At 35.0% G+C, this 18,440-nt stretch overlaps 1 protein-coding gene across 1 annotated transcript in view; it reads left to right on the plus strand.

The window, feature by feature from the left end:
- LOC122814280 (receptor-type tyrosine-protein phosphatase C-like) overlaps positions 1 to 18,440 on the plus strand; it is a 1,011,948-nt gene that overhangs the window by 585,312 nt on the left and 408,196 nt on the right. Inside the window, exon 9 of the mRNA XM_044086871.1 lies at positions 9,178 to 9,286. Within this exon, the coding sequence (XP_043942806.1) occupies positions 9,178 to 9,286 (109 nt within the window). The remainder of the gene's footprint in view (positions 1 to 9,177; positions 9,287 to 18,440) is intronic.

Consider the following 18,440-nt stretch of genomic DNA (forward strand, 5'->3'; position numbering starts at 1 on the left):
GAGATCCTTGTTGCTTGGGCAGGTTAATGTTAAGGGCCTCTGCATATGTGGGTTTAGTGTTGCTATGTATGGGTGTTGATGGTGTGGGTTTTGAAGGGCTATGTGCTGTTTGAGGTGTAGTGCAGGTGTTAACCTTCTCCTGTTGACTGTCTAGCACAATCTTGGCTAGAGAGAGCTTTGTTTCCAGTTTGGCTATGTAAGTGCATCTCTCACAGGTTGTGGTGTTGGGTGGTAGGAGGAGAGGGTTGTCTGTGTACATGAGGCAGTTGTTGCATTGCCCCAGTATGACCAGATTCACCAAGTGGACAGGAGAAACCACCGGAAGCTGACCATTGGACATGCCTGTTGAGGTGTTTTTTTTGTAAAGTACAAGAGCTGTTTTCCCTTACCTTTGCAAGGTACTTTGCAATTATAGGCTGTTTAGTGCCTACGATTAATTTCTCCTAATTAACAAGGAAAGTTAAGTGCTTGTATCAGTTTAAGGCTTCCTAGTGCTTTCCAGCATGTTCTAGAGCAAGTACTAGTCACAGGGGTTCAGATTTTAGTACTACTACTGAGAAACCAGCTAGTTCTAAGAGACAATTTGAAGAGTAGACTTTCTGGCACCTGGAATAGTTTAACCGTAGCCCCGCGGTGCTGCACAATGCAAAAAATGTGCAAACACTGGCGTTTTTAAGTCAGAAAGTTGAAAGGGATAGAAATCAAACCAAAATAGCTAAAATTACAATTTCAGAGCTGAAAACCACTCCTCTAGTGTTAGGCAGTACAATGCTCACCACTCCCACTGGTAAGCAGTAGGACTTCCCACTACCACAGCAAGGTCTGGATAGCTCTGAACACAGAAAATAAAGTTCTAAAACCAGCAAATACTGGGATCTGGATTATCCTAGCTAGGAAAGGTGGGAAACGAGCTAACAATACAGTATTCTTTTTTTTGGTTAAAACAGGCTAAACAATGCAATAATACACTAAATAAACACAGAAAAAGGTTAACACACTTGAGTGTGTAGTCCTAAACAGTAAATACAATTAAAACTCTATAAAATTAGCAATTTAAAACTTTTTAAATGAAGCAAGGCAAGTGCACAACTAAAAAACAAGTTAAGAGGCAGTAATACAGTAGAATAAGTAGCTAGTTTACATATATACAGAAACTCAGCCAAAACACACTAAAACAATTCAGATACAGTGCAACCTAGAGCACTTGAGTTGTAGCAGTATTAAGGCAAATACAGTTTTAATAAAGGCACTAAAACATACTCTATATTTCCAAAATGTTTGAGAAGCACGGTCAGAACACAAGGATATTCAGGCATTTTGTTTTTTTATGAAAGAGAGAAAGGAGGAACAGAAGGAAAGAAAGTAAGTGGGTTGGCCTTCTCAGATGTTCTCTCTGTGTCAGGTAGAATGAGCTAATGACATTAGACTGGGAGGAGTGTCCCACATCAAATTTAGAGTAGGGGCAGGCAACTGCAAGGCCAGCAGGTATAAAGACAAGATACCAATAGGAAGGAGGGTGGGACAACACTACAGTAATGTTTATCACAAGTGAGCCAATAGCTATGAAATACAGTACAGGTATGCAGTATACAATAAAATTGTTATAAATATCTAGAATACGCAATAACTACTACAAATAAGCAAAAAAAAAAATAAAACAGGCTACTTAGTGCTGTATATCACAGATTAGCTGCTCCTCCTCAGATAGCTCTGTGTGTCTATCTTTTATCTGAATACTGAGCTTAAAGACATGTCTTATTTGAGACCTCCTGTTACACGTTGTTCAGATATATGTATTTACACCAATTACTGACAATGTTCTCTGAAGGTTTATGGTCATTTCTTTATGAAGATGGGTACACAGACAATGTTTACTCAATTATTTGGTTCCTGTGGCTTACATATCTGGTTTTCTATTCATTTGCTTTCTGCTTGTAAAAAGTTTGGAGATGGTCCATCAAAGCAATGTTAACTTTGGTTACCTGACATAAAGGGCTACTAAGGAGGGATGCAGTACAAGATTTAGCAATGATAAGGGTTTACTGCCAATGTACCTTGTAAGGGTGGATGGTCGGGTTGCCTCAAGGCAAATCTCTTAATGCTGAGAAAATTCCTTTTCTCAAAATTTACACACTTCTATGGATGAGGTTTAGGCTTTTCATCTTCACATTGAAATTTTATGAATTTTGCTCTGGTTTTAGTTTCATACTAATGTTATGTGATTATAGGCACCTTTACACATTTCATCATTTTCTGACCTTACACAACAAGCTAAGCTTAAATGAGTTTGCCGTGAAATGCTATATTCTCATACATAAGAGAAATGTAAAAGACTAGCAAAGCTACTTCAAATATGTATGTATTTTTAATACAAAATTATTACACTGCATTACAGAATTTTGGTCTTATGATTTTTATTAATGCAGGCATTCCCGATGTTAAGGAACTGCTCAGTAATTAATGGTGTAGCAACCATTATATTAAGTAATATTAAATATTCTTTTTAAAGTTTAACTCATTTAATAAAAAAATGACTGTTATTTAGTAGTTGCAACAAATGAATATTTCCAGTATGCCATACAAGTTTGTAATGCTTTCCTAGTTCAAACACTTGTATAAGTCAGTACCATGCCCAGAACTGTAGTGTACAAATCATTCCTTACATAACCAATGGCAATGCATTAGCCAGATTCCTGGGGACTTCATGATGTAGCCCTTCTGATCTTTTTGTTTATCCTTTTTGAGGATTAAAACATTTCTTTTTCTGTCTTCTTCTCTTCAATCTTCTCTTTTCTGGTGTCCCCCCATGGCTCTCCACAATTTCTTAGTTGTTTGATGTAATACTATAAATGAGTTTTTGATTATATGTTAGTTGATTTTTTGTCAAACAGATCAATTTACATATATCTATATCTATCTATAGCTAACTTTAACATATATATATATATATATATATATATATATATATATATATATATATACACCAAACACCCAAAGTCAGCAGGATAATAACCACATAAAACGTAAAAAATATGATGAATTTATTATAAAAACGTAAGCACTTTCACGGTATACAAACCGCTTCATCAGACGTATAACTATGTAAAAACCAAAATCCAATTTATATGAAAGCTTTACATTCATTAATTATCATCTATTCCATATGAAGAAGGAAAAAGTATTCTGGAAGATATTGTGTTTGGATATGAAGAAATGAACAGGAATGATAAATTGGCTAGTATATGGCTTATTGATTTAGTCCTAAAATACAACTATATATATTTCAAAGGGGAATTCTTCCAGCAAATCAAAGGTATTGCTCTGGGGGCAGCTTGTGCCCCCACCTATGCTAACCTTGTTTTAGCATACTGGGAGGAGAAATACATCATAGATTCCAAATATAAAAGCTGCTGGATGTTATATAGGAGGTTCTTGGATGATATAGTTATACTTTGGACTGCTGGAAGAGACAAATTAGAGGAGTTTCTAGGTTATATCAAAGGCACTACAAGCTTTTTGAGATTTACACACAATGTTTCGGATTTTAGCTTGATATATTTAGATGTAGAGTTTTATAAAGGAGAAACACAATACGAAACTAGAGTTTATCGCAAACCTACATATTGCAATTCTTTTCTGCATTTTCATAGTGCACACCCCAAGCATTGTAAAAAAAGTATTGTCAAAGGACAGTTTGTTAGGGGTAGTCGCATGACTAGCTCAGAACAAGATTTTTACAAGGAATGCGAACTGCTGGGAAGGATGTTTGAGGAGAGGGGCTACCCCAATGAATTTGTAGAAAAGATAAGAAGGGAAGTTGAGGAAGGAAGGATGGGTAGGTTTGCACCTATTCACAAGAGTTCTAATGTTAACAGTAATTCTAACATTAATATAGAGAAGGAAATTGTAAGTGAGAATAATAACGAAGGTCATGAATTTTCCCAGGCATTGGTCCTTGAATATAACAAAATAAATGGTGCAATTAGTAGGATATTTTTTAGAGAATGGGACAAGTTTTTATCGTTTACTGACATTGAAGGTATTGCCAGTATACCGAAAAAAGTGATTTATAGGAATGCTAGGAACCTTGGTAATATACTTGAGAGTAACAAATTCCTCACCACTCACAAAGTGACTAGAAGGGGCACCTATAAATGCGGGCATTGCAGGCAATGCTGCTATGTCATAAATGGTGATGGCTATTTTATAATAAGCAGAAATAAAATGATAAATAGTCATGAATATTTTAATTGTGATACCAAGGGGATAGTGTACCTTGCTTTTTGTGAAAAATGTGGGGCTTTTTATATAGGGAAATCTGAAAGAGCTTTAAGGAAAAGAATTTATGAGCACATTTATGAAATTTCCATCAAGAAGGAAAGCAATGCTCTATATAAGCACAGTAGAATATGTAAAGAATATAAATACAAGTTTTTAGTTATAGAAAGCATTTCACAGGATGTTAGAGGGGGCCCTTGGGAAACTAGAATTGAATATAGGGAGCTGTGGTGGCAAGTGGCCCTTAATGCGGATAAATTTCCAGGGCTCAATGATACCATTTCTATATTACCATTACTTAAATTAAGAGCTGCTAAATTATAGATCTGCATTCTGTGACAATGATTTTATACGACCACAAGAGGGCTCCATAATACCAAATACAGGTCCATTTTATGGTTTGAATATATATGTGAGAAATGTATTTATAAGTATTTTTTTTATATGCATTTTTATATTTTAACATATTTTAGTTCATCATGTGAGTATTAATATTTATTGTATAATTTATTGGAGTTGAATTGATATTTTTGTAAAATATATTTATTAACATTTCATGGACATATACAATTTTTTAATGATGATTTATCAATGGTTTTAATGTTTCTTGTATATCTGATAGATACAAGCAAATGTAAACATTTATTAAGAATATATTCTTATGAGAAAGCTATTTCTAGTTTTATGCATCCTTAGCATTTTTAAATGGCATTTTTAAATATTTCCTATTACATATTTTTCACTTCATTTCAAGATGTATCTTTAAATATTTGAATTTTTAAAATGTTTCTAATTAATTAATTGGTGTCAACCGTTATATAAGGGAGTGATTTTGATGTACTGATTGTCTGATGAAGTCAAGAAGTTGACGAAAATGCACATTTTCTGTTTTGTCAGTGGATTAAGGCGTTTACGTATTTTGGTGTTGGCTGCAAGCCTTTCAACTATTTTTTCACAATAAACGTGTTTGGATTGATTTCCTGGTGGCGAGGGGTCTGTTTTCGTGACTGCTACCTGTTGTGGCTTTACATTCATTAAACAATTAATCAATTTGCACACTTAACTAATCAACTCTTTATAGATGGATACACTTACACGCATATAGCATAGTATATATACTAAAAATATATACTTTAGATTGACAACTATCATATATGCATAAAGATATGTACAAGAATAGAGTCTAACCTATAAAGATGTATGTATGTAGATATCCCCTAATCTATCATCATAAGTGATGAACGGACAAGAAATGTTGTTGGTGATTATCCCACATATATTTTTAAGAATAAAAAATGTTTGAAACAGCAGGTATGTTATTCATTCTGTGTAGGAAAGACAAATCATACTTTACGTGAACGCATTAGAGATCATGTTTACTGCACTTCGAAAGGTTATGATCATAGTGCACTAGCCAAACACACACTATCATTGGGTGAGAGACATGTATTTCGATTTCAAGTATTACAGGTGATAAATACTGATGATAGATTAGGGGATATCTACAACAATACTAAATCTATAGAAACAAAATTGATTCTGAGATTGGGTGCCCATAGGGGGCGGGATTTAAACGAAGTGGTTCCTTAAAACCTCTGTTAAAATCTCGTAGAATCAAATAAATAAATTTATGTTTATAGGTTAGACTCTATTCTTGTACATATGTTTATGCATATATGATAGTTGTCAATCTAAAGTATATATTTTTAGTATATATACTATGCTATATGTGTGTAAGTGTATCCATCTATAAAGAGTTGATTAGTTAAGTGTGCAAACTGATTAATTGTTTAATGAATGTAAAGCTTCCATATAAATTGGATTTTGTTTTTTACATAGTTATACGTCTGATGAAAAGGTTTGTATACCGTGAAAGCGCTTACATTTTTATAATAAATTCATCATATTTTTTACATTTTATGTGGTTATTATCCTGCTGACTTTTTTAAGGACAACGTTTGGGTGTTTGGTATACTCTTCATTTGATCGCCTGTTGGGATTTTTGCTATATATATATATATATATATATATATATATATATATATATATATGGGTCTACCTGATAACACTGACATGCGAAAACACCGACAATGAAATCATCGACACTACAAAACCAAAAGTTCAAAAACATGAAATTTCACATGCCCGACAAACCACAATCCCGATAATCAACAAACAAAACAAATCCCCTGTCCAAAAAGCACACACACAACACAAGCACACCAAAAACCTTACAAACCTACACTAAACCTTACATACACAACTATCTATGCACTAACCTTAACCCAAACCCTAACCCTAAGGTCCACCACTATCGCACACTCACCTAACCCATGCCCTAACCCTAACTCACTTAACCCGCCCCTAACACTACAGTCTGTCACTATCGCACACTCACCTAACCCACGCCGTAATCCTAACTCACTTAATCTGCCCCTAACCCCACACTTACCTTAACACGTCAGTGTTCTCAGCGTCGGGATTCTCAACTGTCGATTATCTCCGTTGTTGATCTTCCGGTATCAGTGTTGTCATCGTCGGCGTTTTGCAGTTTTGGTGTTATCAGGTAGAACCATAGATATATATATATATATATATATATATATATATATATATATATATAGATAGATAGATAGATATACAGACACACACACACACACACATATATATATATATATATATATACATATATATATATATATATATATATATATATATATATATATATATATATATATATATATATATATATATATATATATATATATATATATAGATATATATATATATGTAGGTTCTGTATTTCAGTTTTGATACTAGGAAAATATTGTTTTAGTGGTCATCCTTACATTTTCCATAGAATACTTATATCAAAACCAATATAACTGTTGAGATTATTTATGGATTCAAAAAGGTAATATGAGCATAGTGTGAGGAATAAAATAAGCTTAAGAACAAACAGAATTATATCTTATTAAAGGAGAAATTTCAATGGGGAAAACAGCTGAAGTGTTTGAGTGAGAAATGGTAAAAAAGGGATAGCTAATCTGGATGTGAATATATGCAGGATTTGGAAACAAATGACAGTGATCTATTTGGTTCACAGTCAGTTTTTCTGTTTTATTTTTTATTTTATTTTATGTATATATTTATTTATTTTATGTGTCCTTTGATAACCGGTGAAAGTCTTACTGAGCCAGTGGCCCGTTTTCAGCAGAGGTCCAGGGGGAAAAACTCTACAACAGATTCAAAAACACAGTAATTAATAAGTAATTGTAAATAAGAGGAGAAAAGCCCCTAAACAGATATATTATTTTACTACAATATGGGGTGAACAGCTCTACTAAAACACCCATAAAAACATTTTTCAGTAGCTAATAAGAAATTATATACAAGGGTAGAAAATCCCCTTAATAGGTAAACACAAACAGATTGAAATACATTCACAGAATGTTACTAGAATAAATTGTGATTAAGAATACAATATGTACTGCATGTAGCAAGATACTTTGCAAAATTGGAAAGCCTGTGTCAAGTAAACTAAGAGACAGGTATTCCAAATATTGACTGTATTTCTAATAATATATATGGAGGTAAGAAATAATAGACTAATTCTGCAGCCAAAATAGACAGAGGAATAGAATGCGATGAGAAGAAACAGTGAGTAGGACAGAAAATTAAGGACTTGGAGAGAGAGTTGATTATTATTAGAACATGAGAATTCTGTGGAAGGACATCAGAGAGGAAAATAAATATAATTAAGCATCAGCTGAAGAGGAGGAAGAAGAAGAGCATACATCATTAAAAGTATGGCATCATTAAAGTGAGAGCTTCTTTTGATGTTAGGCCATTACTACCTGCTAAGATATAAAGGTGTCAGTGAATTCAGAGTGAGAAAGGGATAGTTTTAGTGATCATGCATCTGTTTATTTACAGACTTTAGTCAATAAGAAATTGAACTGCTTAAATGCAGGAGGGGAGATTTTGACAAGACTGGGATTTGCCTCAGAAAAGATCAGGGAACTATATAAATCAGTTTAAGTAGATCCCAGTGGGAGCAGCCCACAACAGGTCACTGGAGAAATTTATAAGGGCAAAGACTGCAGAGGCAGAGGATGCAACTGTAAGGGGTGGTTATAGCAATAACAGCTGGATAGTTTAGCTCAAGTCTTACTATTTTGTGAAGTATGAGATCTTTATTAATGTGTTATGAAGAACACCCAAATATATAATTCGATATGCACTGCATTTTTAATGTGATCCAACCCTTTTGTCAAACATCCTGTTAGCAGTAGGTACCACTACTTATTCTAAATGTTGTCAACATTATTGATGTAGTTTGACCCTGTTGTTTATTTAGATATTATATTGGAGAAAGATTTACATGCAAATTTGAAATCTATGAAAGAAATATGATTATAAGTAATTTTACAAATAAGTGAGAACACTTTAAAGACAATGTGAACTTTTACAAAAGGAAATGAAGTGAACATTTTGTTTCTCAATATTATGTATAAAGAATTCAGACAAAGATGCTACTTGTGAAGATTTTCTTTGCACAGCAAAAGATGAATGCAGCGTTGAATAAGTATGCGCTTTGCTAATTAATAACAACAGTAGACATAAGAAGAATTTTATTGATCCTTAGAAGCAAGAATTGATTGAGCAATACATTGCATTTTAATTGTGATTTTACCTTTTGCTTATTAACTAATAATCCTTTTAAAACAAATTATTAACATCAATAATTTTATGAAATGCAGTCAAATTGCCAAACTGCATGATAAGATTCATTATCAAAGCACTAAGAAATTATTTTTGCTTTTGGGATTTATTGAACTGTTATTTAGCCTTGCCACAGGATTTCTAATCAGAAGTTTTATGTTTGTGTCTTTCTAGATAATGATAAAGCCTTAATTGGATTTCTGGTATTCCTTATTATTGTGACATCAATAGCCTTACTAATTGTGCTGTATAAAATTTACTTACTACAGAGAAAGGCATCAGGGTAAGTATTGTTGCAATAGGATGCATATAATGAAAGGCATTATGTAAAGTACAATCATTTTATTTCAATTCTTTTCTTACCAACAAAAGACCAGTAAATTTTGTTACATCTTTTGTAATGCTACAAACTGCCATAAAACAATAAACATGCTTTTGAATATGTATTCTACATGCAAAAATTGGGTACATAAAATGCCCCATAGAGTTCATTATGTTTAAATTGACTGTAATCTGTATAAATAAACTATATATTTTTTCCAAAAATGAAACATGGAAGGCTGCATAACTGAAGTGATTCTGTATATACTAGGTAGCTTAGGGCCAGTTGGCTTCATGTAGAAACTGCACCACACCATTTAAAAACCCTGACAAGTCACATAATTGCATGAAGAGAAAGGAAGTTCCATTGCTGCCAGTCATTTCATCATTAGTTTTATGGCTGTGTTTGACTCTGTGTGATACTAATTCAGTCTGTTTGGCTAGGTCTGACTCAAATTATGCCATACATATAGAACAGATGTGGAACCGGATTCCATATTTCCAGATACAATATACAAACAACTTATGCTAGACTTGCAGGACTTTAAGCAAGATTGCATTACATTATATTTGCTTAATGACAGAAAGTGACAGCACACCTGTCTAGTTTGGCCATTTGGTGCATTGAACATCTACTAAGGGGGGAGGGGTTGGCATAATGGCTAAGGTGCTTAACTCACAAACATAGGGTATAGGGTTTGATTCTCAGCTTTGAGACTTAAAATGACCCCAAGGGCAACAAGACTAGTACTTATCTATGAATGTATGAACCTGTGAACCTCTGCCTCAGCCCCCCCCCACCATCCTCACCTGCCCCATGCTCTATCGAATTACTCTCTAAAATGCCCTTCTGTACCACCCTTCTAAGTACTGCATCACGTGTGCACAGCCACAGATTAGAGGAGTAGGTGGTCCATACAGTCTGCTGCCTGTGCCTCCTCCTATTCCTACTGCTTCTCTTTTGTTCCTGATCATGATCACCCTTTCACATCATTCATAAATGATCCTGTTCACCCACTCCCATATACTCCCCCGTCACTTCTGGTTTCTGTGTATTTATTTTATGTATTTATGTTTTGTTTACTAGGTTATCCATACTGGTCTAGGGCCTAGTTCAGTTCCAGAGGTGACCCTAGGGGAAAAGCCCCCTAATGTAATCAGTATGAATAGATAGGCCAAGTAAAAGCAGTCAACAACACTACACGCAATGCATCAGAAATTGCTTGAAAAGCAGACTTGAACAAGTACTAATGAACATGATAATAGTACAGCAGAAAATGATTATACATATAAAAAATAAAACCTGTGTAATGTTAAACATAGAAAATAAAGCTGGATAATCCCTAACATTCTATTTAGTGCTGCCACTACCCTCTCTATCTGCTCTTGGTGGATCAGTCCTACTGTGATTAATGCTATCAGCACTTCTGGATCCTTTTTTTTCATTTATTGCCTTTGGTACCACTCTGTTCCTTGTTGTCTTTGGTACCATTCTGTTATTTGTTGCCTTTGGTACCATTCTGTTCTTTTGTTGCCTTTGGTACCACTCTGTTTTTTGCTGCCTTTGGTAACATTCGGTTCTTTGTTGCTTTTGGTACCACTCTGTTCTTTTGTTGCATTTGGTAACACTTTGTTTGTTTTTTTTGTTTTGTTTTTTTTGTTTTTTTTTTTTTGTTGCCTTTGGTACCACACTCTACTTTTGTTGCCTTTGTTACCACTCTGTTCTTTGTTGCTTTGGTATCACTTTGTTCTTTTGTTGCCTTTATTACCACTGTGTTCTTCATTGCCTTTGGTACCAGTTTGAACTTTGTTGCCTTTGGTACCACTCTGTTCTTTTATTGCCTTCGGTACAACTTTTTGTTGCCTTTGGTACGACTCTGTTCTTTTGTTGCTTTGGTATCACTCTGTTTTTTGCTGCCTTTGGTAACATTCGGTTCTTTGTTGCCTTTGGTACCACTCTGTTCTTTTGTTGCAGTTGGTAACACTTTGTTTGGTTTTTTGTTTTTTTGTTGCCTTTGGTACCACTCTCTACTTTTGTTGCCTTTGTTACCACTCTGTTCTTTGTTGCTTTGGTATCACTCTGTTCTTTTGTTGCCTTTGTTACCACTGTGCTGTTCATTGCCTTTGGTACCACTCTGTTCTTTTGTTGCCTTTAGTACCACTTTCTTCTTCCTTTCCAGATCCTTTATGCTCATTCCCATCCTCCACAGCTGCTGCTGTCCTTTTGTCATCACTGAGGACATTAATCCTCTTTTCTTTTCCCTTAAACTTAAAAGAGACAAATACACTACTCCATGGCTCTCCTCATTTACCTCAGTTCCACTGTAACATTCCCTTTTGTTTTGTAAAAACTGAAGCAAAGTACTCACTCTGTACCTTCCCTTTCTTCCAGCCTTATGTGATCTCCTTCCCATTTTTGCTCAGCCTAACCAGGGCTGAGCCTCCATTTTCTGGTATATGTTCACCTTCCTGATCCATTTTGCCAGCTATCTTTTGATGTGTGCTGTTCTTTTATCTTTATACATGCCCTATTCTACCTCCAACCCTCTTCTTTCTGCATCTTCCACTCCTTGTCTTTTACTGTAACTGTTTCTTCACGTTCTTGTATCATTTGGTCCTTATACCAAATTGAGTTTTCATCTGTAGTTTCCTCTCTCACTGTGCTACTTTGCTCTTGCCTCTTTTAATCTGTCTTCCTGCTCTTTGCACTTTTGCCCATTGCCCTGAAAACTCTATCATTGATCTATTTCCATAGTTTGTTTCTCCTACTTACTGTTTGTCCCCAGCTTATCTTCAGTCCTGTATTCAATTTGGCATAATTCACTGTCCTAAAATCTTACACCAGCATCTTTCTAATATTAACTCCCAACTAGAAGATTTGCAGTGGCATGATCTTTATTGGTTAATGGTACCTTTCACACATCCTAAACTTTATCGTACACACCTGCATCAGTTAGCTAAACATGTCATGATTATAGAGTTCGGTCACCTCCTGGTAAATCATCAGCCTGTACCTTAGAGCTCAGGATCTCTCAGTCTGCTCCTGGAAGTTTCAAATCCCCAGTGAGTATTACCCCTTCTTCTTATCTTACCACTTTATTCTCTTCTCCACTCCTTTCCTCTCCTGATGTGCCAGGGAGATGGAATAGTGTATCTTGATTCTCAAACATAATTTCATCTACCTGTTATACCTCTGCATTAACAGTATGAAAAACAGCATTATGCACCTGTGGTGGTAGGCATTACAGAATTCTGAAAAAAAAGTCATTTCTAGTACTGTGCCCTGCAGTTACATCCAGCAATACAGACAGACTACCATACCTCTAGCAGTGCAGAGGTACCTGTCTTTAGGCTAACATTGTGTGAAGCCCATTTCAACCCTCACCTCTAAATACTATATTCATAGTGGTCATTCCAAAATTCCCTACCATATCCCCATGTCCACCATCCATTCATTACTGGCTAATGTTCCATGCTAACTTTTTCACTTCCACCAATAATCACAAATTCCAGCCACCCTGATACCTACCTGCTGTGTGAGTGATTGGTGTCTTAAGCAAATTAGAAGTAAAAGATGTTTCTTGAAGGTCACTACCTACCTGTAAGAGAGTTGAATCCTGCACATGCCTCACATGATATATTAAAGAATAGCATTCATAGCCATCCTGTGCCTTCTCAGTAATCACAACCTTTGATATCCTGCCATACCATGCAGTCATTGATCATAGCCTCCTCTTACACTTCATACCTCATTGCTTCATTGCCATTTGGTGCAGCCCCGCAAATTGAGTAAGTTTTGGATGGTAACTGATAAGCCCTCCCTTCACACACATTTCTGCAAAGATCAGAATGCCCAAATGTCCTTGAGCATTTTTTAACTGAAAGCAGTGCTTTTCTGTCAGGAGATTTACCAGCTCATATAGACTACACTGCCCATCTTTTAGGGGGTTTTTCAGCTAAACATTGGAACATTTAGCAGTCTCTTCAGTTCTACTTTTTCTCTTCTGCAAGGCAAGAAAATAAAGCTTCTATGGAGTCATCAGGTGAGAGGGTGGCTTCCAAACTGCCTCAGCCACTGGTGGGTGACTCTGATGTGGCCAGAATTGGTTAATTGGACTGCTCATTGATGTCTCCCAGTGTCTGTGGTCTAGCTCCTCAGAAAACCCTTAAGGGCTGTGAGTTAGGCACATCCTCTGTCTCTGTAGGAGTTGTCTTTTCTGATCAAGGGAGAACAACTTGTGTTGGTCTCAGGGGAAGGGACTATTGAAGGTTTACTGCATAGCTGATCTGGGGGTCTCTGTTTCTCGGGATAGTGCCCCTGCCATGGGTCAGTCTGCTTTCAGGGTGTCTCTTAGGAAAAGAAAACAAAGGTTTAAGAATGTTTCTTCTCCTGTTTCTTTAAATATGGTTAGGGAAGATTTGTTGTTTCTTCACTGACTACAACCAGAGAAAGAAAAATATTTCTTTCACTTTCTGACATGGATTATCAGTCAGAAGAATGGGGCATGGAGGGAGAGTGTTTTACTTCAGTAATTTCTCCTCAAGCTTATAATTCTGATTCTGAGGAAAGTGTTCCTTAACCAAAATGAAAGATTATTTCCCAGCAAAAGGATTATGGTTTATTGCAACATGATATGCCATAGCATACAGCTAACTACATTCCATCTGACAAAGATGGGAAAGCTTCTGATAGATTTGGAAAGAAAGCATATTCTTTTGTTACGTTAATTTACAGCATATTGGACAGCCGGGCTCACGTGTTAACATTTGTACTGTCGTCCTTTGATGACATGAGAAAGTTAACTGTCAACCTTCTTTCTTCAGCAGTTAAATGTACTTTGAATTGGTTAATTGCTTCTCATGCAACCAAACACTACTTAAAGTGTTCTTATGGTACTGATGATGCTGTTCGCAGTTGCTGATACTAGGCCACTTCTGAGAAGATTTGCTTGGTTATGTTCTCAAAACATACCAGAAGATGTTAGACATTTTAGATTTGTCCCTAGACAAGGAAGTTCCTTTTTGGCTCTTAAAAATAATGAAACAGGGAAATTGATTCAGTGGGTGACCCAGTCTTTCAAACCCTCGTCTTTCGAAATTCAATAAAAACATTCTAACTCTGGACCCTTTTTCAAAAGGGGAATCCTCCCAGAACCAAAGACAGTCTAAAAAGACAGACGGACTACTTTATACTATCCATGTAAGCAAAAAGGCTACTGATATCATCCAAGACTTCTCCTGTGGACTTAGTAGGGATAGTAATGTATTGGGACAGATTGGCTATAAGGATTATTTATGATTCTTCCACATTGGCATACATAATTCCTTTCTATCAGTTCCATATGTGGGAATTTATCTTTTTTGTAAGGATAGTTTGAGGAATTTAATTACCACTCTTTCCCATGAACAGAGAGGTATGTATGGTTGTGCAGATACTGTGTCCTGGACATCTGCTTTTGCTATGTTTTCAGGACATATTAGAAGCATAGCTGACTCACTCAGTGCTCTGTGCTGGTACTATGAACCTGCACCCTACCCCTGAGCTCTTCAAGTGAATAGCAAAAAACAAAGGGACAGTATTCAATTTCAGATTGGCTATGCTAGCATACCTTCTTTCTTCCACTTTACCTTCCCTCCTGCCTTAATCTCTTTAAACTTGTCCCAGCAACTGACTCTTTTAACTCTCATTGGGCAGCAGACTGAGAGATTCATGTGCATTAAAGGTGGTTTAGGAGGGATAAAGATGGTAATGAATACAAGTACCTCCATTTTAGGGACTTCCTCCCCTCCCTCCGAACTAGACAATTTTTTTTCCTCAGGTTCTTTAGCTTTGCTTCAGCCTTAACTTTTATCAGGCTGAAAGAGAATCATTTTTCTTCCTTATTTAGATAACTTACTTATATTTGCAGTCTCCTCCCATATGTCAAGAGTCCCCCACTTGAGCTTCAACTATTCTGACCAATTCTAGATAAACATTCAGAAATTGCCCCTAACGGGGGCGTGGCCAAGGATGAACACAGGATAGCAGCAGATGTCTTCAGCTCCACCAATTTCATTACATTGACAGGAATTAATTACTTAAAAAATTAATTCTTGAAGTAATTTTCTTTCTAAATATGTTTGTTTTATATAGTTCTTGAACTATATCTAAAAAAGAAAGGAAATCTTAATAATATTCCTGTCAGAAATTACTTTGGAAATTTTCCTGTCAGTTTATCAGTCTGAAATGAGTTCCAGTAAGACAAATTCTCAAGACTCCAGCATCAAGAAAGAACTTCAGTCTCTGATAATTATAGTCCAGCAACTTACTGCTAAGATGGATACAATGGATACTAAAATAGACACTTTCATAGAAAAACTACAAAACAAATAGACTTGTTACATATGGACCTGCAACAACAGAAGATCCAGATGACAGGCATAGAAGAAGCTGTGAATGACATGGAAAATAAAATACAAGAAGAGGAAATCAACATTGAGTTTCTGCTGAAACAAAATACACATTTACAAACAAAGCTGGATGACCTGGAAAATAGATCTAGGCGCAATAATATTAGGATTTTTGGACTGCCAGAAAATATTGAAGGTAACAATATTACTTCTTTTTTAACAACACGGCTCCCTAAAACTTTAGATTTACCAGAAGCATTCTCTTTTGGTATCGAAAGAGCACATAGATCTATAGCTAATACTAACTCTAACAAAAACTATCCTAGATCAGTTATAGTTAGATTTCTATCATCTTTAGATAAAGAGATGGTTCTTAAATCTGCTTGGGCTAAAGCTCCTGTTAAGTTTAATGAGACAACTGTGCGTTTTGACAATGACTATTCTTCCATGGTAATTGCTAAAAGAAAAGTTTTTCTGCCACTAATAAGGGAGCTTAAAAAAGCACAGTTTAAAACATACCTTCTGTTTCCTGCCAAGCTTAAAATCTTCCTTCCTGATGGTCCTAAGGTCTTTGATGATTTAGACTCTGCTTTACTGTTTGTCAAAGAAAAAAGGATTTTGGATAAAATAGAAGAAATGGAATGGGCTAGTTCTTCATTAAAGAGATTGGCAACTGAAGCTTCGTGGAAGACTTCAGAGAAGAAGAAGAGACTAAAAAACAAATGATTTGTTATATGTTTTTTTTTCTCTCTCATCATTTTAGTTCATTATTAATCTTTTTGAATATAGTTCCTGCATTTCCAGAAAGCCACAAATATTTTGGAAAAGATTTAATCAAAGTTATTCTCTATGTGCAAAGAAATGTTTTGTTTCATAACCAGTCAAAATGCCTGAGGATTTAATGGCAGGCTGTGACTCGATTTGTTTTCTTTCTGAAAAAAGTAAGGTTAGTAATTTGATACATTTTTTTATCTTTATCTTTTTTTTTTCCTTCTTCTTTTATTATTTTCTTTGTTTAAACAATGACATTCTATGTAGATTATGTAGTGGGTAAAGGGTGGGGAGGGCAGGGAGAGAACAGTAATGAAAATATCATTAATAGAATAATAACATATTTATTTCTTGTAAAAGTTTATAAGTTCTTCAAATGCTATTTCTAATTATACTTTCTTGATTATACTGCTTATGCTTGTTTGTAAATAATCTGTCATGCTTTAACTAATAATAATCAGAACTAAATAAGAGTAAATAATATGTTTTATTTTTAATTCTATTAATATAAACAGTAACATTCCATTGTATATATTTCTTACAGCTTTCTCTTACATTTTTTTATTTCTGCCTCACTCCCTTTTATTTTCTACTCTCTTTTCTTTTCTTTATTAATATATAGAAATGCTTTTGACTGTGTGGGCACAGTGAATAATAGGATTTGTATGAAAATTGAGTTGGGAGAAGAATGCTGAGTTTTATGGCTTGTTGGTAATTTTGAGTTTAATTTCACTTGCATAGAGGCTGTGATGATCTGTGGAATACATTGTGGAGGTTCTGTCATGTTTAGATGCATTTACACTGCTAAATGAATGTTTGTCACTAGTTTTTAATAAATTTCCCGCCAAAATGTTAAGAGAGACAATCTGGGATGTGGGCTGTCTTATGCACAATGTCCTTGAGTTACCTCAGAATCTTCAAATCACAGAATTCTCACAGAGAAACTGAAAGCAGTTAGTATAAACATTGACAAGGTTATCACACTGACACACCACAGATTCAGGAAAAATACTCTGTTCATAAAATATGTCAGTTATAATGAGTTTAAATGATGTAGTTTCTTGTAGTAAGTAAATGTCTTATTTTAGAAGGCATAAAAAATGAAACATTTATTTAAATGTTTTTGAAAATCTACTTAACAGCAGCATAATAATCTGTGTTAAAATTTGTGTTCCAAACATATACTTTACTATAACTCATTTAATTCATCTGATTGACAAACATAAATAATCTTATAACTCTATTCTGGAAGAAATGTCATGTGATATATTTTAAAGCAGTAGGTTAGCATGATTGTAAAATCTGGTTACCAATATGTGTTTGCTGTGCATTGTTTTGTATAAAGCAGACAGATTTATTCTGGGGACAGCAAGTGGGATGGTGCTCTGCAGGGACACAACTCAGTGAGATCATATATATATATATATATATATATATATATATATATATATATGTGTGTGTGTGTGTGTGTGTGTGTGTGTGTGAGTGTGATGGCTTTTTTCTGAGAGTCTGCATGGCTATCCAATATGATTTGTAATGATTTCTATGAATACAATGTTTTACTCTATTGACAAAATGAATGTTTGCCACAAGTTTTAATAAGTTTCCCACCAAAATGTTAAGGGAGACAATCTGGGACGTGGGCTGTCTCATGCACAGTGTCCATGAGTTTCCTCAGAAGCTTCACTCACAGAATTTTCACAGAGAAACTGAAAGCAGTTAGTATAAACATTGACAAGGTTATCACACTGACACACCACAGATTCAGGAAAAATACTCTATTCATAAAATGTGTCAGTTATGATGAGTTTAGATGATGTAGTTTCTTGTAGGAAGTAAATATCTTATTTTAGAAGGCATAGAAAATGAAACATTTATTTAAATGTTTTTGAAAATCTACTTAACAGTAGCATAATAATCTGTGTTAAAAACTTGTGTCCCAAACATATACTTTA

Source organism: Protopterus annectens, chromosome 10.part0 (genome assembly GCF_019279795.1).
Source record: "Protopterus annectens isolate FY-2018-M chromosome 10.part0, PAN1.0, whole genome shotgun sequence".
In the NCBI taxonomy this organism is placed as follows: Eukaryota; Metazoa; Chordata; order Ceratodontiformes; family Protopteridae; genus Protopterus; species Protopterus annectens.